Here is a 22,738-nt window from a genome sequence, read left to right on the forward strand (position 1 = left end):
CAAGTGAAGCCAAGTGGGCGGGGAAAGACTTTAAGTGGGAGCTCCAGTGTTGGAAGCAACCAACTATGTACTACTAGTACTTTCTTATGATTACACCCTCGTGATGCCCTCCTGGGTGAAAATTTGGACAATTACTGGACGTGGTGTAGCCAAGGACTGTTCGTGTGCTGCGAGTTGATTGAAAATTATAATTTCATGTATCACCAAAGTCGCTACTAATATTTAATGCTGTTGTGCCCAGTGCTGGGTTGTGACTACAGTCCAGTGATGTAGCTGGTGTGGAGGTGACAACCATTGGGTATGACCAATGGTCCTAAACAATTGTACTTCCGAAGTACATGTACTGCACAACCATGAGCGACACTGACTCACGCTGCTATCTACAAGTAGTGTTCACGTGGCTTTTGTCGCGCTGGAAAAAGAGCATCTAGGGTTGTATCCCTGGTGATGCTTTGGCCTGGAAAGCACTATAAAAGTGGTGCCGAGTCTTCAGGCACAATCTTCCTCGGCCTACTCGAGCTCAACGGATGGGGGCGAATTCCCCAAAACACTGCCAGTATTAAGCAGGGAGCGGTGTTTTCTTGCAGGTGTACTGTGTCGAAGGTTCCATGGACTTCTCGCGTGCTCTGGATGGCAGTTGTGAGTCAGCAAAGTGAAGTCAAGTCGGCCACGGTAGGAAAAAGAGCAAGCTCCAATGCTGCGAGCAACCAACTTTCTTATGATACCAAAGACAGGCAAAATGGAAGGGAGGCCGAGAAAAAAAAAGCTAAATTCGAACCTCGCAACGCAATCCGTTTTACCACTGGCAACAGGGCATGTTATACTTAGTACCTGCAGCTCTCAGCATTCATCATCCTCGACAACTATCACAACTATGGTGAGCTGGTAACATCGTAAAATCTGATCTCACACAAAATGAGAGAATGATCAGTCAGAGAGAATGATCAGTCATGGTGGGGGAGCGAGGCAGCGGCAAGCACCGTTAGCAGTGCAACACAATAGTCCACAGACTGATCACTGCCACAGGCCGCAAAAGACTAGCTATTTGGTCCGGTTGAAAACACAAGGTAAAGCTGTGAAAAAAAAGGTGGGAGTAGGTATACCCGCTGGTCGATAAAAGTTATAAAATAGAAAAAGAAAATCCATAACGTTGACTTGCAGCAAGCAGTGCTTTCTTTGATCTACTGATATGGACATAGTTGTAACATGAGGGTCCAAGCATCGTCCTTTAGTACGCATTCACCGATTGTCATAGCTCTCTGCTGATGCGTTGCTTGGTGCAATAGCTGCCACGCGGGCCATGTGAGTAACATGGCAAAAGAACTATTTAGGCAAAATTGATGTGCGCACCGGAAAGCATTATATTTTTTATCCGATGAGATGTGTTTTAATAGTCATATAAGAACACAATTTTTGGGAATTTAAAGTCAAAGGGAGGAAGATCAAATTGGAAATGAAGATAAATAGAGTTGTGGGCATCTTCAAAATAAATAGATCCAGTTTAAATTTGTCTCAAAGTGGCAAGCTGTGATGGTAGTGGTGGTAGCTTGAGAAAGACTTGCTCCCAGTAAAGTTGTTTTAGTGGCCAAGAGAGGTGCGTGGAAGGCAATGGTCGTCAGCTTTTCGATGAAGAGCACCATGACTCTCAACAAAGACCATTGACACTGTCACTCATTACTCTGATCAAGCCCCTGCAATACGCACAGCATTGCCCATATCGGCACAATTGACCAGCGGCGAGCATGTTCAGCCTCTCCACAAAGCGGGCGTTCGCAGAAATGGACTGACAGAGTGTACTATATGCTCCTTTGTCCTGGTACCACGGGGAACACAAGGCAAGATCCAAGGCTATGCCCAGGGAAAGGTGGTAGCTTGCAGAAAGGAGATGCTCCAAGGTATACAATCAAATACCTAGCATCCTGGACCCAATCGGTTGCCAGTAAGCTTTGTCCACACAGGTGCACGCATGTCTGCAAGAAATCTCTAATTCAGTCAACTTCAGTCAAGCCACCTGCAAGAAATCTCGAATTCAGTCAACTTCAGTCAAGCCTCCTACCTCTTGCTGGGATCAAACATCTCCCACATGCGATCAAACTCCTCTTGAAAGGCATTTACAAGATGAGGGCGGCTTGAGATGAGGACATTTTCATGGTTGCCCATTACACCCGCACGTGACCAGTTCAGTGAGCCATTGACCAGTGTTTTGCCATCAATGATAGCAAACTTATGGTGAAGGTAGAAGTCCTCCGGACCCTGGCGAACCTGAAAGCAGGCAGGAAAAGGACATCATACTGACTTCATTCGGGATGCACAGCAGCCAGGAGGAGATAACACTGTACTTCCTGAAGATGACAATACTAATCAGTCAAGATACATACCCGTATTATCTCTAAAAAATTCATGTCAGACACACACATTTCAGGGTTTTTTTCGCCGGTACAGATAATGAATTTACACAGTGTGCTTATAATGGAGACTGAGCACTTTATTTTTTGAATGCCGCCCCAACGTGTTCTATTATTGGAGACTGTGCTTATATTAGAGATAATACGGTATACATGATGGTTTTTGCTAATGAGCAGAATCAGTATTCTGTCATGTTATGTCATGCTGGTCTTGTCTTTTCTAATGAACAAAAAAGTGATTCTGAAACGAGGAGCGCATGACCTGCGATGACCTTCCTGCTAGGCATTTAACAAGATTAAAGACAAGAACAAAAACCAGAACAAACAACAGCAATGCAGCAGCAGCAACACCAGCAACAATAAACGTACCAGTATGCCTGCTTTGAATAGCTCCGCGACTGCACAGCCACCGGCGCTGACCTGCTCCAAGTCCACCAGTACACGCACGTGAGCGCCACGGCGCTGTGCAGCCAGGACTTCTTCCTTTATGAACATGTAGGAGAACGTGTAGATGGCAATGTCCAGTGTGTGCTGCGTTTCCCTCAGCGCATCCAGGAGAACGGCCAGTGGATGGTCGGGTGAATGGCCGTGTGTGCAGTTAAGCCGGCGACATTGAGTGGCTCTCAAGACTGACTGGCATGGTGCCTGTATTCAAAGGCAGAACAAACAAACAAACACAGTGGTCATGTAACGTTAGAGGCAACTGTTCTTCACGGCCATACAACGTTTACGCCATATAAGGGGAAGAAAGTCTAAAATCAATGTTTCACCACATGTAGTCTTCGGAGTGCTGAGTTGATTCGTCTTGGTCCGAAGAAGCTGAGACGCTCCCTTCCTCCTTTAGTCCCACTCGAACTCGCCACTTTCACCGAAACTGGGTGACTGCACCCTACTAGATGGGGATTTGTATGCAAAATGTCACTAAAAGCGCCTTTTCGTTCTTATAAAAGCACGGATGAACGCGATTGGCCCATACGTTGTAGTCTTTCGGGCGCTGAGTCGACTGGTTTGGCCAGAGAAGGCTGCGATGCAGGGTTCAGCCCTTATTCCCAATCGAATACGGTTGAGTAAGCAGTCACGTGCTCATGCGTACACCAGTCATCTGGTAACCGTGCCCTCAGGCTACAACTTACAACCTTGCACACACACGCACACACACACACACATACACACACACACACACACACACACACACACGCATACACACACACACACACACACTGTTCGAATGCCAAGAGCGCTCTGCACAACTCCAGTCCCAGCACACCGGCAGTTGCACAGTGAAGGGTTAACACACAAAGCACCAGGCCCAGTACGGTGATGGTAGCATGGTGATGGCTAATGCCCACAACACCAGTCCCAGCAAGGTGAAGGTTCAACGCACACAGCATTCCACAATCACGCACACTTCACGGCACAGGAAATCTCTAAATGATAAGCAGAGTGCAGAGATTATATGAACAAAAGGGCAACAGGCGTGCAGCTGGGTTATCAATCTGCAGCGCTCACTGGACAAGAAGACAACTCAACATCACAGCATGATGTAAATGATACGATACTGGGAAGAATGCACAAGACAAACACAGGTAACGGAAGACTAATATACACCTCAGCATGTTCATCAGGAAAGTGACACGGAGTAATGGGAAGCTGTCAGCATTCAGAAAACAGCCACTTGACAACATTCTGTCACTCACAGTTGTAGCAAGCCAGTTCACACAGCAGGATAGCAACGGGAAAGCAAGACAGCACGCCAGCAATGCCCACACTCTTTGTATCCTCAGAGAAAACCGAATGAGGTGAACGAAGGAAAGAGCTTGCTTTAAAGTAGGCCAGTCAGCAAGCCAGCCGTCATACGTTATCATCACAACCGGATCACCTAGGATCCATGCATACAACCGCAAAGCAAACAGACTTGACCAGAACTAAATGAGAAGATGCCAGGTATGTACATTACACGCTCTAATTCCGCTGCATAATGTCACAAGTTGTCAACTCCAGGTTCCACACACACACACACACACACACACGAAGGGACTGAACGGCATCACCATACTTGAGCTCCACACTCATGACAACCAACGATACAGTTCAAGGATGCGTGTGTGTGTGTGTGATCATACAACTGACAGCAAAGTAAACAGCGTCTTTGAGTGGACCATGATATGCACACAATCAGTACAGCGAAGCAGAGTCCCTTGTATGTACGACTACGTGTACACAAAAGTGTGCAAGTGTATTATACAGGTATCAGGTATCACACATGAACCACAAACAGTGGAGATATGGGGAGAATGAAGTTGAAGACTCCACTGCAGCTGTACTTATGGTTGATCATAATATGGTGGTAAGTACAGACCTGGCAATATAGCGGTAAATACACACCTGCCCACACACGTTCTCTACATGCCAAAGTTACTCTAGCACAGAGCTCTCCTTCTCACTACCACCACCACCACCACCAGTCGGTACAGTGTTTGCTTTTTCGTTGCTGCTCTTATCACCATTGCAACGACTTTGAAGAGTAATGGTACAAAAGTCCTCGTCAAAACTTCCGCTTCCGGGCTTCGTGGGTTAACATGAGAAACGAGTATGCCTGTATGTGTGCATGTACATCAGGGAGTTAATTCGTACAGGTAGACAATGCGGGCGACTGTAACGATACACGATGGGAGTTTCGCTTCCAGGCTGCCCGCTCCAGTCACCTTTGGGGCAGGGTCAATTTATACATGCTCACATATTGCATTGCTTGTCTACAGTCCATTTCAAAACTATAGACGCGTAGTGTTTTGCAAAATTCGATGGGATTTATTTAAATATTTTTAGTTTTTCTCCAGATTCCGTCTCTGCATCGCTTCACAATTCTGGCTACATACTTTGTTTTCGCTACAATTGAAGTTTATTTTTAGGCCAGGTTTTCCGGTTTTACATGTAATTTCTGTTTTGAAGGGTTTGACCAGTTTGTTTTAAGGGTTTGACCAGTTTGTTTCGGATTTTGCTCCTGCTGAGACAGCTACAGTGCTGCGCCCAGACCATCGCGGGTGCATTTTTGTACGGGTCCTGGTAGCCTCGTGGTTTCGATCCGTGATTTCCAGTACAAGTGTGGGGCATTCGAATCCCATCATGCCTCCTGCCTTTTTTTCTCTTCTTTTCTGCATGTTTTGGATCTTGTTGGGTGAAATACAGTAGAGATGATAATTATATTTTTTCTTTTTGATTTGATTTGAGCCTCCCTGTTCCCTTCGCCTGACACAACGAGTGACAGTGGTTTCACTCACGCCAGTTGCAAGGTGAGTTCGACGACGAGGATTTCGGATACTCAAGCGTCAATCAAAATCCAGCTCTTGTTCGAAGAAACAATGACCACGACTAATCATATCTTTCTCGGCATCACTGAGATTCTTACGGGCCTTGGAAGCCATTACAGTCAGGCACTCAGAAAATGCAAACAAGAAGAAGATTCATTTGAGACTTTCATTTCTTTTGAGACTTTCCTCACACCTTTTCATTTGCGACTTTGCGTGTTTTGCATCTTTTGTATTTCCCGCGGCAACGAAGAAAAACCTGAAAAACACATCTGAAAACCAGAAAACACTCATGCAAAACTCACGGCTGTCGTGCGCTACAGTACGTACGGCTCGTACGTATGAGTTCACGCGTCTATAGTTTTGAAATGGACTGTAGGCCTTGCTTGGCTAGGCACTGCTTGTCTGGGCATTGCTTGTCTTGGCATTGCTTGTCTGGGCACTACTTGTCTGGGTACTGCTTGTCTAGGCATTGCTTGTCTGGGCACTGCTTGTCTGGGCGTTGCTTGTCTGGGCGTTGTTTGTCTGGGCATTGCTTGTCTGGGCATTGCTTGTCTGGGCATTGCTTGTCTGGGCATTGCTTGTCTGGGCACTGCTTGTCTGGGCACTGCTTGTCTGGGCACTGCTTGTCTGGGCACTGCTTGTCTGGGCATTGCTTGTCTGGGCATTGCTTGTCTGGGCATTGCTTGTCTGGGCATTGCTTGTCTGGGCATTGCTTGTCTGGGCACTGCTTGTCTGAGCATTGCTTGTCTGGGCATTGCTTGTCTGGGCACTGCTTGTCTGGGCACTGCTTGTCTGGGCATTGCTAGTCTGGGCACTGCGTGTCTGGGCACTGCTTGTCTGGGCACTGCTTGTCTGGGCATTGCTTGTCTGGGCATTGCTTGTCTGGGCACTGCTTGTCTGGGCATTGCTTGTCTGGGCATTGCTTGTCTGGGCATTGCTTGTCTGGGCATTGCTTGTCTGTGCACTGCTAGTCTGGGCATTGCTTGTCTGGGCACTGCTTGTCTGGGCATTGCTTGTCTGGGCATTGCTTGTCTGGGCAGTGCTAGTCTGGGCATTGCTGGTCTGAGCATTGCTTGTCTGGGCACTGCTAGTCTGGGCATTGCTTGTCTGGGCATTGCTTGTCTGGGCGTTGCTTGTCTGGGCATTGCTAGTCTGGGCATTGCTTGTCTGGGCATTGCTTGTCTGAGCATTGCTTGTCTGAGCATTGCTTGTCTGGGCATTGCTTGTCTGGGCACTGCTTGTCTGGGCATTGCTTGTCTGCGCATTGCTTGTCTGGGACCCTGAGTCATGCTTGGGGTCAGCAGGTCATCACAATTGCGAGTTACAAAGAACAAGGATCACGTGGAAATTGCAAATCCGGGGTGAACACGCACATCGTTTCGGGTACACGTACTATGATCTCGTGCCAGCTCCCTGTATGCGCCTGCTCCCTGTATGCGCCAGCTCCCTGCATGCGCCTGCTCCCTGTATGCGCCTGCTCCCTGTGTGCGCCTGCTCCCTGTGTGCGCCTGCTCCCTGTGTGCGCCTGCTCCCTGTGTGCGCCTGCTCCCTGTGTGCGCCTGCTCCCTGTGTGCGCCTGCTCCCTGTGTGCGCCTGCTCCTGTGTGCGCCTGCTCCCGCTCCCTGTGTGCTACTGCTCCCTGTATGCTCCTGCTCCCTGTATGCTACTGCTCCCTGAAGTACATACATGTACAAGAATAGGAGCAATGCTAGAGAAGTATGAAAATGATCTTCTGCTTACTAGTTACTGTATTGTTGCGGAGTAGAAGCCGCACTTTACACACTTGTAAATTCAACCAAAACGTCTGTGCGGCATATTATAATACTAAGTACGACGGTCAAATGAACTGCGAAATACAGGGAAGATGTCGTGACAAAAAATCTGGGCGCGGCTTATACTCCAGTGTGGTTTATATTCCGGAAAATACGGTACTAGCAGTTCAGCGTGTAAGACTTACAGTAAGAGTCAATTAATTTACTAGCAGAGTCCTAGAACTCTTGGACATTTCGACTACAGTCTCTGCTGAACACGCATGATCGAGCCTCCTTCGCTCTATTCGTTCCAACACGGACACAATGCAGTATTTGCTTTGTTTACCTTGTGGGTCGGGATGCTCTTGTGCATACATGGCCAGTAGTGTTATGTTGGTGAATCTCCAAGTCAGTTGGTGATGTCACATGGCAGCGGCGCGATGGTATGGATCTTGCGTTGCTTGCACGCCCAATGAAGCGTCCGTATTCTCAGGGTGCGGTTGGGTCATAGGGTACTATCTAGTGTGCTCATGGTTAACCGGTTACGTCCGCAGTGTAGCTTCATCAAGCGACAGGTTGGTGAAGCGTGCCCTGATAAACGGGATATATCAGTGCCAGATGCGGTGGCTCCAACGTGCTGGGATGTGCAGCAGCGACGTGCCCAACATGACCCAGCGCACGGTCGGTGCCAAGTACATTCCAGCCCTGCATCAGCCTGGTCGGTGTGGTGCGAGGCATCGAATGTACCCATGGAAGTTGTCCTGCAGCAAGATGGTGCAATCATCAAGGATTGCTGCTGGCTCTATCCCAAAAACGACAAGCAGCGTATAAACGTAGCGGAGCTAGAAGCCGTCGTCAAAGGGCAGTAGTCTACTGGTCTTGCAGGCCCAGTCCATGACAATCAAAACGAAAGGCAGGAGTGCTGGATTTGAATTCCACCTGTGGATCCTTCTTTCGAAAACATTGGCACCCAACACCCTTGCTTATCCTAACCCATGTCCGTCACTCTACTAACCGCCAAAATATATTTACCCACCCTCCAACCTCCGTAAGTAGGTATGGCGTCAGGACACAGCCTGTTGGGGAGGGGAAGCAGTGTAGCGAGACGGGCCATGCGTGTGCATGTGCGCACGTACGTGTATGTGTGTGTGTGTGCGCGCGCGCGCGCGCGTGCGTGTCCCGTACTGAGCAGTGGACTCAGCGGCTGACGAGCGCGGAGCTGGCTCGTCGCTTTGGATTAGAGGCGAAAATCAGCGATATCTTCCGTATACATCGTTTGCGATGGCTCGGCCACGTACATGTAGCGAGGATGGACTTGTCATGCCTCCCGCGGAGAGTGCTCTTTGCAGAGCTGCCACAGACCCGCCCACGCCATGGCCCGAAGCGGCGTTTGAGGGATGTTGTGCGGCATGAGTTCCGCACAATAGACATCCCTGAGGAGCATTGGTGCGACCTTGCGCAGGACCGTGGAGAATGGAGGGAGTTGTGCCGTCATCCGAGGCCTCAGCAGACGGTGGTGAAGGAATGTCGCTGCGCGTGTGGTTGTGTCTTCTCCCGCTCTCGAGATTTGAAGAGACATTCCCGCTTCTGCTCTGTCTGACACCGCTATCATCCTGATTGTGGATGGGTGATCACGGTTTAAGGTGTATGTGTGTGCGTGTGTGTACGTGTGTGTGCGCACGCGCGCGCGTGTACGTGTGTGTGTGTGTGTGCATGCGGGTATGATTCTCGGTAGCACTGTCCCCGAAAGGCCGTGGTGCTGAGAGATTTTCCGCGTAACCCACAGCGGTCTGCGACGCTGTCAAGTAAACGTATTCGTGGGGTACACATTTTTAAAAGTTATTGTGGTCCCTCAATCATGTACTTGAATACACTTGCAAGGATCAACATGATACATCTGTAGAGTCTAAGCCTCTAAGGATCAAAATGTACTATACTATAGTAACAGTGATTGTGTGCATAGAACTGACCTGTCCAACAGCAGGGAAGAATAGAACTCGGTCCTCTACCTCGCCATCTGTCGAAGGAGTCCGCCGAAATACCCAGGACCACAACCAGGCCACACCACCAGTTACAGCTGCACCTATGCAGGCTCCAACCAACGTCGGTTTCAACGCCATGCCGAAAGTCTCCACCAAGATAATTCCATCCCCTCGATCGCGGCCTCATTGATGATTGTTTTCTCATTTTCAATTTTCGGGACTGCACTGACTCGATTTTTGACCAGCATGTACATGTACTTCGCACGTGCGCGTGCACGTGCGCGTATCCGCTATCCACGTGATCCTTGAGTCATTCAAAAATCAAAAAAATGCAAAGAAGTCGAAACTCAACAGTCAAAATGATCCTGGCGTTTCTACTTCTTCCTGGAATACTGTGTCTGTCCTGGAAGCGTCAAGAAGTTTCTACAATTTCAGGTTCATGTTTAGTTTTTGATCATAGTATCTATTCCAGTACATGTACCGGTAGTTGTTTTCTGATTTCATGAAGCAGCTGGACTGCTGTGTAGATCACGTCTTCGTATGACCAGTTTAGACGAAACTTCCCTGGTTACATTTTTCTAGTGGAATTGTGCCTATGCTAGGCTTTGGGCAGTTTGATAGAAGAAGCAGGCGAAGAGCTACAAATTCAATGTCACTTTTGGATGAATATCTATGAGTAAAGCACCCTTTCCCTGCGGCGATGTCCAATTTGAACAGTCCTCAGGTAAAATCAATCTAATTGTTTTGTATCAGCTTTTCCATAGCTGAAACTTTATAGCATACGGTGTTATTGATTCGTTCACGGTTTCATGCACAATACAGTAAAACAAGATGGAACAGCTGACAAAAATTAATAGATTCATTCAGCATATTCGAGAGACGACTAAGGGCGCGTTCAGACTACCGATAAAAAGTGACGGAATGGGAAAGTCGCCAAGGTGATTTGATCACGTGACGTTACTGGCACGTTACCGGCGGAAAAGTTTCACTGCCGCGGCTGCTGCGGCAGTAAAATTTTTCCGGCAGTAAAAAAGGTGCTCAGGCTGCATGCGCGCTGGGAAAAAAGGGAAAATCCCTTGTCAGTGCTGCGGTGAGAGCTGAAAACTTCACGGTAACGTTAGTTTGTTATCGGTAGTGTAAATGTCCTTCACGGTTTATCGGCATTCACGGTTTGACGGCATTCACGGTAGTCTGAATGCGCCCTAAGGGATGTACAACTGGCTTATACCATGGGCTGTATCACCCGGTCCGGCCGTTCGGACGGCTATGGCTGGACCTTATTTAAATCAAAGTTGACCCACCCAATCCGTGCGAAATGGGATTCTCATCAATAATGTTCATCTCCGGTCAAGTATCCCAGCTGGCCAGACCACTTGAAATTCCAGTGCCTGCTTCAGTACATGTAAAAGATCACGTCTAGAGTTTCAAAAATATAGGCGCGTGATTTCGAAAAGCCATTAGGCCAGCATCTATACCACATAAAATCTGTGATCACTTTGTGCATAAAAAAGAAATTCTCGAAAAGCTCCAGACAAATTTGAAATATTTCAAAAATGCCATGCGTCTATATTTTTGAAGTGGACTGTAACCATGACAAAGTGGGGTGGCTAATGACAGCAGATGTACAGGGCTTCATAAGTATAGCACACTGCCATGACGCATAGGAAGAAATGAATCACTGGTATTAACTTTTAAAAGTGTGTGTTCACATGGGGGGGGGGGGGGGGGGGGGGCTCTCAAAGAACTTGATGCGAGTCTCATAGGGTAAGAAGGGGCGAGTAACAATTTTCTCACGAAGCGATTCTGAGAGCTAGAGCCTATTTGGCAATAGGCCAGATTTGAAAAGGAGCGCATAAAAACTTTGCTAGTAGCTCGCTGTGACAGCAGCACAGTGCGCTCATATCGACGTGGTTACAACAGTGTAGGAAGTTCCTGATTTCTTCCAGGGACATCCCTAGACTATGCCGGTGTGCTTCGGACAGTGTTTTTTGAGAGTCCACCTGATCACTTCTGCGAAAAATAACCAGAGAATCTTGGAGTTTCTAGAGAGCCCCACGCGAGTGCACTCCTAGTTTCTACTGAGAGTTTCTTGTAAAGTCATTGATCAGGCAAGAGTGTGTCTGGGTAGTGGTGTATGGAAGGGTGTGTCTGGGTAGTGGTGTATTGAAGGGTGTGTCTCATCTACCAACTATTAGGGTAACTATACATTGTATGTTGCGGCTGAATTGAAAGGATTCGGAATAGCAGTACTCTACAGTCCATTTCAAAACTATAGACGCGTAGGGTTTTTGAAATATTTCAAATTTGGCTGGAACTTTTTGAGAATAGATTTCGGAATATTGCTCAGGACCGCTCCACAATTACTCTCATATTATAGTTTCTAAACGATTGGGTAACAGACGCCCAATTTGGAAAAATGTATGCACAAAGTGATCACAGATTTTATGTGGTATAGATGCTGGCATAACGGTTTTTGCCTAGGTACGCGTCTATAGTTTTGAAATGGACTGTAGTTATTTGTTATTTGTTTCAAACTCAGACATGCATGTCCGCGAAAAAGAAGAAGAGTGTCCGGTGTACAGTGAAATGTGCTACATGTGCTAGACTTGTGTCACTGCACTGCCTCACTGCACTGCCTCACTGCATTGCCTCACTGCACTGCCTCACTGCACTGCCTCACTGCACTGCCTCACTGCACTGCCTCACTGCACTGCCTCACTGCACTGCCTCACTGCACTGCCTCACTGCACTGCCTCACTGCACTGCCTCACTGCACTGCCTCACTGCACTGCCTCACTGCACTGCCTCACTGCACTGCCTCACTGCACTGCCTCACTGCACTGCCTCACTGCACTGCCTCACTGCACTGCCTCACTGCACTGCCTCACTGCACTGCCTCACTGCACTGCCTCACTGCACTGCCTCACTGCACTGCCTCACTGCACTGCCTCACTGCACTGCCTCACTGCACTGCCTCACTGCACTGCCTCACTGCACTGCCTCACTGCACTGCCTCACTGCACTGCCTCACTGCACTGCCTCACTGCACTGCCTCACTGCACTGCCTCACTGCACTGCCTCACTGCACTGCCTCACTGCACTGCCTCACTGCACTGCCTCACTGCACTGCCTCACTGCACTGCCTCACTGCACTGCCTCACTGCACTGCCTCACTGCACTGCCTCACTGCACTGCCTCACTGCACTGCCTCACTGCACTGCCTCACTGTATGTACTTGTTATTGATGTGCTGCAGGAGTTGCCTCGTGTGTCACCTTCACAGCCGCTGATATGTCATCCCAGTGGTTATTTTCTGTCATTGCCACAAGCAAGACAATTGCAGCTGGTAAGTATAGTTATTTTACTCCGAAGTATAAATGCTCATAGACTTCTCTCGATGTGCAGACAGAAGCTTCTACATGAAAATTATACCGTTTTCATATTCCACACTTCCTTAGCTCTTGATACCTCTCTCTCCTTCCTCCCTTCCCGGGCCTTCTCTCCGTCTCTCTCCCTCTCTCGCTCGTGAGCGAGCAAGCTCTATCTATCTATCTATCTATTCAATCTGCGGACAGACCTGTTTTCAAGTGAGAATTCAAGTCGGCAGGAGAACTGTTTTGTTTTGTTCATCTTCTATTGTCTTCTCTCTCTCCCTTTCTCTTTCTTTCTCTTTCTTTCCTGTGAAGTTTCCTCTACTACCCTTGGTGCGAGGCTATCATATGATCCGGAATATCTGCAGAGTTATGTGTGTCTGGCCATGTGTGTGTGTGTGTGTGTGTGTTTGTGTGCGCACGCGCGCGTGTGTGCATGTGTATGTGTACATGTGTACATGTGTGAACTTCAATGTGCTATAGTCAACTGACCTGAATGAGCCACCAGACCATTGGCTGCACAGCAATGCGCAGGCTCAGTCGCACCCGAGGTCTCCACATGTGTCTCCGACACCAGGAGCAGCAGATACTGCCCATTCACCTGCCCAGCACAAGCAGCCACCAACTGAACAGTTTGTTTCTCAAGGAATTAGCAATGCTAGTCCGGCTGACAGTCCTATCACTGGCAAGTCATCGGTTATTCGTCCACCTCCAGGTCTTGGCCCTATCTCATCTAATGCTCCTCCAGGTCTTGGTCCTGTCTCATCTAGTGCTCCTCCAGGTCTTGGTCCTGTCTCATCTAGTGCTCCTCCAGGTCTTGGTCCGGTCTCATCTAGTAGTCAGCAATTGTCTAGGGCCATGCAAGCCAACGTGCAACCCCATTCCAGTGCTCTGGTGCCGCGTGTGCCTAGTGACGTGGCCGATGTACAGTTTGCAGGCGTTGCAGAGCCGAGCCACGTACCGCATCATCCGTCTTTTGGGGTGAGGCTCATAGTATGTGTATACAATTTTGTGTTTCACTCTGATTTTGCAATCCACACTAGTTCAAGCTGAGTTTCATGTCTCCCTTGGGCACAGTTATTACTTCATCTTTGGATACTCCAATACCCTTCAGCATGCCCTTCACATTCTTTTTACTCGCTATCCGCTGTTTGGCGCTGAAAAGCGGGCTTGTGTTTGGTTCATGTGCGTAGTGCAGTTGGGGATGCGGCCACACTCTTTCCAGGAAAGTCGTTTGTAGACTTGTAGTGTATGCTTGCCGCCGATGTTTCTTTTCAGTTGGCAATGAGCGCATGTTCATGGTTTTGAAACTTACTTCTTCCCTTCTGTTTCTGTTTGCCGTTTGACATGTTGTATTGTGCAGCCGGAGCCATGTGTCCTTGAGCCCACAACGCTTGCCGACAAGATTCCACCGTCCTTCGGCAAGCTGTTGGCAACCGTGCCCAGTAGTACGTTGAAGCCACATCCGGACGAGGCATCGGACATACTCAATTCTGCCGGCAGGTTCACTTGGTCGGACTTGCCACCAGCCAGCTCTCTCATAGCTGAGGCTCATCCAGATGCTGTTGGAAAAGTCGACATCATTGGCTCAGCCGAGGTTGGTGCAGCCGGCCCTTTTTAAAATCTGGTCATCTGAGAGTTTTGAAGGAAATTCTCATTTTACTGTATAACCTGTAATTCCAATATGTTCACTTAAAAAAATTACGATTTAGGAATTCTAGCCCGATGAGAATTTGGAATTTGCTGATTCACTATAGTATTTTTGTTGTGTTGTTCTCCAGGCTGTGAAGAGTTTGCTGGAAGCTCCTTACTCGTAAGTGATTGCACAGTATGTCTGATTTCGAAACTTGAGAAATTTGATATGAAGATTCGACAGTCTTATTACGAATTACATATCACGCTGATCACATCTCTTCACAGGTCTACCACCAGAGCATGTCTGTAGGATTTCCTACATTGTATGTTTCTACAGATGCACTTGGTGAAATCCGACCCAAAGTGCAAAGCCAACACTCTTCACCCGTTCTAATTACACCACCATGTTTGTACAGGCGTATGTCCACCAGCATTCACACCACTTCCATGAACCCTATCGTGTCAATGGCCGCTGAAGTCTAGGGGCCAAATATGCACGCTGGGGCGGTTTTCAACTAGCATAACTGTGCAATGTAGGTGCATGAGAATCAACACATTCTTCCTTTCTCGTAAGTTAGTTTGAGGGATTGAAATGGGTTCTGTGTGTGTTCCCCATTGCCTCCCTACTGCTACTTATATCACCTACATGTATATGTTGTTTAAAAGTTAGTGTACTGCTTTACCGGTATTTCTTTTTCTGCCTGTATCCACCTGAAGAGAAGGGGCAGTGATAGAACTTGTGGAAATTTTGGAATGTTGCTTGTACTTGTAAAAGGAGCCCGAAACGTGTTCTATTGCTTAGTCTGATTACAAACTCTGTTGGCATTTATTCATTCTTGTGTGTGTGTGTGTGTGCGCGTGTGTGTGTGTGTTATGATGTTGTTTTGTGATGTAGTGATACACCTCTAAGCTTGGCTGTTCATCGCGTCGATCGAACACTGCTGGTAGATTCTCTTGATCTGAGTAATCTCTACAGGGCACAAAGACCACCGGTACGTTTTAACACCGTAGGAGGGAAGGAACACTTTCTAGGTCGTGTTGAAATTGGAAGTATGTGTACACGTACAGGGTTGTTTTAGTTATTCTAGATTGGCAATATCTACGCGGTGGACTATCGTAAAATCTCGCCAGAGCGGCCTGCCTCTCACAAGTGCACTCTGATATGATATCTGGGAGGTGGGGGGAGGGGGGATACTCTGGGGCGCTGCAGCGTTATTTACTTGTAACGTCCTTTGTTCGCTGATTAGTTTGTAGTCATCTTGCTCTGCTTGTACTTGTGTTCTGTGATTTCAGGCAGGTGCAGCTTTTGATCATGCATCTCAATCGAAGCCGTCATCTCACCGTCAGCAATCTTCATCCAGCGAGGCAGACTTTTCATCCTCTTCGAGCCACCCGAGTGCTGCAGCGGCTGCGCCTGTGGGTGGTAAGAGCCACCATGGTGGTCTTCTTGGTGTCATGCAGGAAGCTGTCAAGTCGGACAGGACTCACGTCTCCCAGGTCAGACCCGCCGTCTGTACAGGTTGTCCTTCTGTTGCATACTTCACTCTAAAGTGCGTGTGTTTTTGAACTGCACCTGCACATTATCTGTGCTTAGCATCACTTTGCTCTCTTTCGTATCTGGTGTGCACATGTTGAGTTTCGGAGAGAAAAGAACAGTAGGTAGATGTCCTAATTTCCTAACACTTGCAATATCTAAATCGATCCCCAACACTCCTATCCATTGAACAGTCTGGATACTGCATTCGAAATAGAGAAAGGGAAATCTAGGAAAGGAAGGTTGATTTTTCTTTCTCTATTGAATGTAGTACTGAGACTGTTCAATGGAGTGTCGGGGATCGACTTAGTCAATGAATTACGTGCAGGGGAGTCTGCGCATCCTTAAAAAACCCCTCCTAAGCCTGTATCACCATGTGATCCATTATGGACTGTACGCAACCACACATAGGACAGTGGTAGGGCCATGTGATAGGGACCGGAGAACCGTTATCTATATTCCGGTCTTACACAAGGTCACAATGGCGGGACGTTTTGCTGTGTTGTTACTGTGAGTTCCATGGCAATAGGGCAAATCATCAGACAACACTCGTCTGGTGTTTTGTATTCATCTGGAATCTTATTTGACCTGTTTTACGTGTCCTTTCAATCGACAGACCATATGTGGTGTTTGCTTCTATTTATATCTCCAGCGTGTTCTTCGGCCTGTGAAGAAAGACAGCGAGAAAGCACGCAGCAGAAAACTATTCTCCAAGTTTATGGCACACAGGTGGGAATGCAGCAGTACATGCATATTGTGAAAAATACAGGATTCATGGTGAAAGACCTGGGTTAGGTTACAAGCTAGAACACTGCATTACACACAGGGTTGAGTGGGAGCCCTGCCTACTACTACTAACCTGATTAGGTAGTACTGTCACTCCCTGCCCCCCCCCCCCCCCCCACACACACACACACCACCACCACCACCGCCACAACTTTACTTGTGTTCTTGTGTTCTGTTTTCTCATACATTCTCAGCTTGGCTGCACCTGGAGATGCTGAGGATGAAGAAGTGTTGCCAGAGCATGCAGACAATTACGGGCTGTCCTATCCCCAGGAATTCCAGACTATTCTGCCCAGCGCATCACCTCGGCTGCCAACTGCTGATTCTTCCTCTCCTGCTACCAATGTCATGCCATCAGCCTCAGCATCAGCCTCAGCATCAGCCGCAGCATCAGCCGCAGCATCAGCCTCAGCATCAGCCTCAGCATCAGCCGCAGCATCCTCAGCAGCAGTGCCAGTCCGTAAAAGTCATCAAGCAATGCTTCACTCTGCCAGTGACATAGCAATGCTTCACTCTGCCAGTGACATAGCAAAGTGGAAAGCCCAACACAGGGAACTTATGTCTGGTGAATATGACCGCAGGCCATCATTGTCCTCATCATTGCCATCATCATCCACAGCAGCAGCAGCAGCAGCAGGTGGTGGCAGCAGTTCTGCTGACAGTTCTTTCATGGCTGGTGCATCATCTGGTGTGAAAGGCACCGGCTGGCTGCAGCCTTCACATGACATTCACAGCGCCGCTGGCAGCATTTCCGTGCAATCGCAGGCAGAGACGTCATCTCTGGCTGGCCGTCACGTTCGCAATCAAGTTGCGGCAAGTCTCGCGAGACCGACGATGCCCGAGGCCTGGGCCAATGCCAGTCACCCTGCGGCGGCGGCACCACCGGCATTGCCCAGTACAGACAGTGATAGCAGTGTTGTAGTACATGACGGCAAAGCAGGCTGGACGGCGCCAGCATCAGCAACAGCGCAAGCACCAGCTGGAGCAGCAGCAGGAGGAGGAAACGAAGAAGAAGACACAGTACAGCCACCGGTACAATGCTCCGTTCCTCTCAAACCTCGTCCCGTCGCGGTCGGTTCGTTCGGGTCGTACGGCATGGTCCATCCAGACTCCGGAGTGACATCATCTTCTACCATATACAACATGGGTGTGAGTGCATGTACTCTGTTAGGAGTGCTGTGATCAAATCCTGTTTTACTTCTTTGAAAATGAAAGCTTTGACTTGAAATCAAGTACGGTGCACAGCCAGTGTTTATCGCACCTACTGAAAGACGTTACAGTGAGATTTGACTGTGCTGCATGTATGGTAGCAGCAGGATGGATTGTACCAATGTTTTTAGATAGTAGAGGGAGGGAGTTCTCAGAGGCCATGGGCATTCCCCAGGTTGCCAACTTGGACGTATGCTCTGCTGTTGAATCAGCTCCACGGTACTGAATAAGCTATGTCCACATTATTGTACACACTGTCAAGCATGCTATCATAATTATGTAGCCGATGCCATTTCTCTTCTGTGGTCTTCTATCCACACAGTGGCAGTGGCCATTCAGTCGCCATGTCGAGTGGGTGTTCAAGGATCTGCGGATGCTGCTCGGCACGAACATGCCCATATTTGGATGCGGCAAGTATCCCGCCGTCAGCTTGAAGCTAGTGTGAGTGTAGTGTGAGTGTAGGGTAGTCGACAATGCCATTGTTGCTGTTTAGTGTAGTCAACAATGCCATTGTTGCTGTGTAGTGTAGTCGACAATGCCAGTGTTGCTGTGTAGTGTAGTCGACAATGCCATTGTTGTTGTTTAGTGTTAGTATAGTACTTCTTACTGTTGTTATTCCAGACTAAGTAGGCAACTCGTTCTTGAGGTCTTGCTGCCCCACGGCCATGCCAATGACACAAGCCAGTCTTTGAAGGAAACATGAGAGCATATTTACTGTATCTGGACTGTGCAACTTCGTAGCCAGCCTGCACTATGCAGATTGAAACTACGGTAAAACCTGCCCTAACCGGACGGCTTTGGTGCAGCGGAAGCTGTCCTGATATGGCAAGATTCCGCTTGACCAGGGATATATAATTGATCCACAGCACTTTGGTGCATGAAAATGTGTCCAGTCAATACAGGGTTACGCTTCGTACGGTGTCCGGCGAACACAGGTTTTACTGTACTTCAGTAGATTTGGATAATCAAGTGGAGTAGCATTTCATGTGCTGGTTGTGTAATATGAGTGGCTTCCATATTCTTTCTACATTGAAGCTGGTGTTTAACAGTGTATGTATTGTTTGTAATCTTTAGTATTGACCATTGTCTATTGTCTTTTGTTGCTTGTTTGTGTGACTGCCCCTGTATTGTTTGTAATCTTTAGTATTGACCATTGTCTATTGTCTTTTGTTGCTTGTTTGTGTGACTGCCCCTGGCGTGCAGTGACGTGGCGCAGAGGATCGATGTGTTGACGGGCATAGACTATTGGCTGGATAATCTCATGTGTGGAGTTCCTGACCTGGTCATGTGTTTTCACCTCAATGGAGTGGTTAAGGTATTGCATGCGTCTAGGACTTTGCACAGAAGCAGGAACAACTGAAGCGTCTTTGCTTCAATGTATCAATCATGTGACTGATTGTAACTATGTGTTACTCCCCTTTATCATTGTTGTTTTGTCGCTGTAGTGAAGCTCTTGGCTATGTTGATTTGTATTCTTTCACTGTCTGCTCTCCAGGGCTACGACTGGCACAAAACAATGGATCTTCCCAATCTTGCTGCAAGCTCTTTCAACCCTGAAGTAAGCTAAGAAACCGGACCTTTGCACTCACTTTGGAGAAGGGAATGACCATTAGGACCGTGTTGTACACTCCACACACTGGCTACTGTATGTCTTGCTTTTCTATGTGCATGGTGTAATGTATACAGTGTATGCTGCTTGTTCAGTAGGCGTGTGTAATTGTTCTGGTTTTATCGATGATGTCAGGACTTTGAGCAGTGTGCAGCAATCTCATCATGTCTGGTAAGAATCCCGTCTGCATATCTGCTGTGTGTGTTGCTGTAGCTAATTTCTGATGTTGCTAACAATATCTACAATTTCCTGTACCGCACCACGGCCCAGGAGGGGCACACCTACTGGCTCTGCAAAGGTGAGTGGTCGCAGAAGCCTGCAAAGCTGCATCAAGTTTTTTGGTTGTCTGCGAGCACTATGAGTACGTTATACTTGATAATACACTGGAGTATTGGCCGGAACAAGAACCGAAGAATGAGTGGCCATATGTTCATGGATTACATTGTCGTTTGGCGAGGACTATTGGTGTGTTATCCCATTGTGATAATTATCTTCAACTGGATATGTATGTTGGTGCTTGGCATGCACTTCCTGTAACTCCTCAAGACTGCAGTGGAATGCGGCAACTAACTCACATCCATGTGAATTCTATTAATTTTGTTGTCTTGATGTGTGGAACTATGTGCGCAGACCGAGACGATGACTTCGTGCGTGTCTACGATCTCACGGCGATCTGTTTCAGGGTGAGGAGTTACTTCTTGTGTATACTTCTTGATAATACTGCCAGTGTGACAGTAATGGTGCAACAGCGTACATGTCCATGTACAGTTTGAAAAGGAAGGGCTGGTGCACACCATGTGTCTGTGTGTGTCTGTCTATCTGTATGTGTCTGTGTCTGTCTATCTGTCTGTTGCAGAAACCTGGCCGAAGCACAGCGGACAATCCCTACACAATCCCTGTAGCTATGCTCCTCTATAGGTGCGTGTTTCCATGACAACAGATTGTGCTTACCAGTGGGTTGGATGTGGAGAAGGAAGGGGGGGGGGGGGGCAAAGTTATAATATAACTTTGCCTTATAGTGCAATAGGAATGCTCGTATCTTGCTTGTTATTCCCTTGTGGTTACACTAGACCTATGGCCACCGCTCACTGACCTACAGTAGAACCACTATAGGGGATCAACACTACAGCTAAAGTCTTAACGTGATTTTGCATGGAGATTCCCTCGTTGCGCGAAAATTTGATCATGTATTATTGTACGCAATCAGAATCCCGCGTTTGGACTTTGGATGTGAATTGCCAGGATCACAGGTGCTTGCTGCTTTTCAGGCCATTTCGGTTGTTTTGATTTCTGGCTGGGTGCTGTTTCCTTCTGGAAAATCTTGCTCTTGATACTCGGAAAGTAAGCTACTACTGTAGCTCATCATACTCCCAGTTGTGAAAATGGGTCTCACTGTGTTTTCAGCAGAGGCAGGGGCAAAATCCATTGAGCTGGGAAGTGTGTGTGTGTGTGTGGTGGTGGTGGGGGGGGGGGGGGGGGGGGGACAGATGCTGTCCTGTCCTCACAGCACTGTGACAAAGGCAGTTTTTGATTGGTCCTGTCATAACCTTTCGTACATCGTGCATGATATTGTTGCGATTCTCAAAATTCGATTAGATTTGATGACGGGTATGTGTATGGCGGGTATGTGTATGGCGGGTATGTGTATGGCGGGTATGTGTGTGGCGGGTATGTGTATGGCGGGTATGTGTGTGGCAGGTATGTGTATGGCGGGTATGTGTATGGCGGGTATGTGTATGGCGGGTATGTGTGTGGCGGGTATGTGTATGGCGGGTATGTGTATGGCGGGTATGCGTGTGGCGGGTATGGGTATGGCGGGTATGTGTGTGGCGGGTATGTGTATGGCGGGTATGTGTATGGCGGGTATGTGTATGGCGGGTATGTGTATGGCGGGTATGTGTGTGGCGGGTATGTGTATGGCGGTATGTGTGTGGCGGGTATGTGTGTGGCGGGTATGTGTGTGGCGGGTATGTGTATGGCGGGTATGTGTATGGCGGGTATGTGTGTGGCGGGTATGTGTATGGCGGGTATGTGTATGGCGGGTATGTGTATGGCGGGTATGTGTGTGTGACCTCCGCAGCAGCAAACACGTGTTGGTGGTCAAAACGTTGGTCCGGCCATGGCTTGACTGACCTGACTGGTTCCGCCGGGCATGGCCATGGCCTGACTGACCGCACTGGTTCCGCCGGGCATGACTCGCCTGATTTTCGGTTATGGTGGCCATTATCGGGGTGAATCTGTGAATTTGATCAAATGGTGTGCTGTGATTGTTTATGGTCTGTTCTCCCCAGGACGGCAAAGTATTGGATGTTCTCGGAGCATGGCAAGATGACTACATCGTAAGTCAGTGGCTTCAGTCGGTAGAGACCTTTGCACATATGGCACATTGAGTATTTGAATGAAATTCAGGAAAAGTGACAAAACCTGATGGTCATGTGCTACGAAGAAGAAGTCTAAGGTTGACTTTGAGTGGTCGGGGAAAGGGGGTGCGGTCCAGAGAAGGCTTTAGTATGAATAGTTATACGGACTCTGGGTTGGTGTTAGGGGGAAAACGATTGTACTGATTTCTTGATAATTTCAACTACAATAATAATTTGCACTACACATGATGTTGAGTGCAACTTCTGGTCATGCAGCCGATAGTGGGCGTTTTTTGTTTTGTTTTGGTGTTGATATTTCTGAATGCCCGAAAGGTCTTTTAAAGCAGCGTAGCAATGTGTTCTGGTGAGCATTACTGCTGGAAATAGTGTGCTTGTCGGTATATCTATTCGGTGATTGCGTGTTAGATAATGTCGAGTGAGTATTTATTACCGTATTTGCAACCATGGGTGCCTGTCGTAATGGCAGATTCCTTGCCAGCTTCCTTCACAGCTTCGAGCTTGCTTTTCACACATATCAGCTCCTTCGCCAGTTCGTCAAGGCATGTTTGTTGGGCTTTTCTTAGGAGCCCACTGACCCCCATTCTGCATTGGATATTTAGATCAGTCCACCAGACCTCTGTTCATTGCTGGTGATGGTAGGTTTTCCAATCATTGTGTGGATGTGATCTGGTATGATTTAGGGTGCCATCACAGATGTTTACAATTCGTAATACGATGTGATGTGGTTGTTAAGAACTGGCTGATGCGGTTGGTATGTGCCCCGTTTTA

The 22,738-nt window shown here is 48.0% G+C and overlaps 2 protein-coding genes across 2 annotated transcripts in view; one reads left to right on the top strand and one right to left on the bottom strand.

Annotated features, from left to right (window-relative positions):
• Positions 1-878: 878 nt before the first annotated feature.
• Positions 879-9,646, bottom strand: LOC135805782 (uncharacterized). Its single transcript, XM_065319878.1, has 3 exons — positions 9,435-9,646; positions 2,775-3,050; positions 879-2,262 (listed from the first exon to the last, which is right to left on the bottom strand). Exons 1-3 carry the CDS (start codon positions 9,582-9,584, stop codon positions 2,053-2,055), a joined length of 636 nt encoding a protein of 211 aa, XP_065175950.1. The 5' UTR covers positions 9,585-9,646; the 3' UTR covers positions 879-2,052.
• Positions 9,647-9,813: 167 nt separating this feature from the next.
• LOC135805783 (uncharacterized) overlaps positions 9,814-22,738 on the top strand; it is a 37,641-nt gene continuing 24,716 nt past the window's right edge. The window contains exons 1-16 of the mRNA XM_065319879.1: positions 9,814-10,170; positions 12,702-12,791; positions 13,300-13,797; positions 14,180-14,413; positions 14,598-14,629; positions 15,347-15,443; positions 15,745-15,948; positions 16,638-16,714; positions 16,966-17,920; positions 18,303-18,421; positions 19,184-19,295; positions 19,476-19,538; positions 19,803-19,887; positions 20,220-20,272; positions 20,446-20,507; positions 21,881-21,928. Coding sequence (XP_065175951.1) covers positions 10,147-10,170; positions 12,702-12,791; positions 13,300-13,797; positions 14,180-14,413; positions 14,598-14,629; positions 15,347-15,443; positions 15,745-15,948; positions 16,638-16,714; positions 16,966-17,920; positions 18,303-18,421; positions 19,184-19,295; positions 19,476-19,538; positions 19,803-19,887; positions 20,220-20,272; positions 20,446-20,507; positions 21,881-21,928 — 2,753 coding nt within the window. The 5' untranslated portion in view covers positions 9,814-10,146. The remainder of the gene's footprint in view (positions 10,171-12,701; positions 12,792-13,299; positions 13,798-14,179; positions 14,414-14,597; positions 14,630-15,346; positions 15,444-15,744; positions 15,949-16,637; positions 16,715-16,965; positions 17,921-18,302; positions 18,422-19,183; positions 19,296-19,475; positions 19,539-19,802; positions 19,888-20,219; positions 20,273-20,445; positions 20,508-21,880; positions 21,929-22,738) is intronic.

Source organism: Sycon ciliatum, chromosome 1 (assembly GCF_964019385.1).
Source record: "Sycon ciliatum chromosome 1, ocSycCili1.1, whole genome shotgun sequence".
Classification (NCBI taxonomy): Eukaryota; Metazoa; Porifera; class Calcarea; order Leucosolenida; family Sycettidae; genus Sycon; species Sycon ciliatum.

What these genes read in the sequence shown, in the direction of transcription:
- LOC135805782 (XM_065319878.1), bottom strand. Translation starts at nt 9,584, where the DNA reads ATGGCGTTGAAACCGACGTTGGTTGGAGCCTGCATAGGTGCAGCTGTA. An exon ending in TCTTCCCTGCTGTTGGACAG is followed by an intron (nt 3,051 to 9,434) that starts GTCAGTTCTATG and finishes CTTTGAATACAG; the next exon opens with GCACCATGCCAGTCAGTCTT. An exon ending in TATTCAAAGCAGGCATACTG is followed by an intron (nt 2,263 to 2,774) that starts GTACGTTTATTG and finishes GCCTGCTTTCAG; the next exon opens with GTTCGCCAGGGTCCGGAGGA.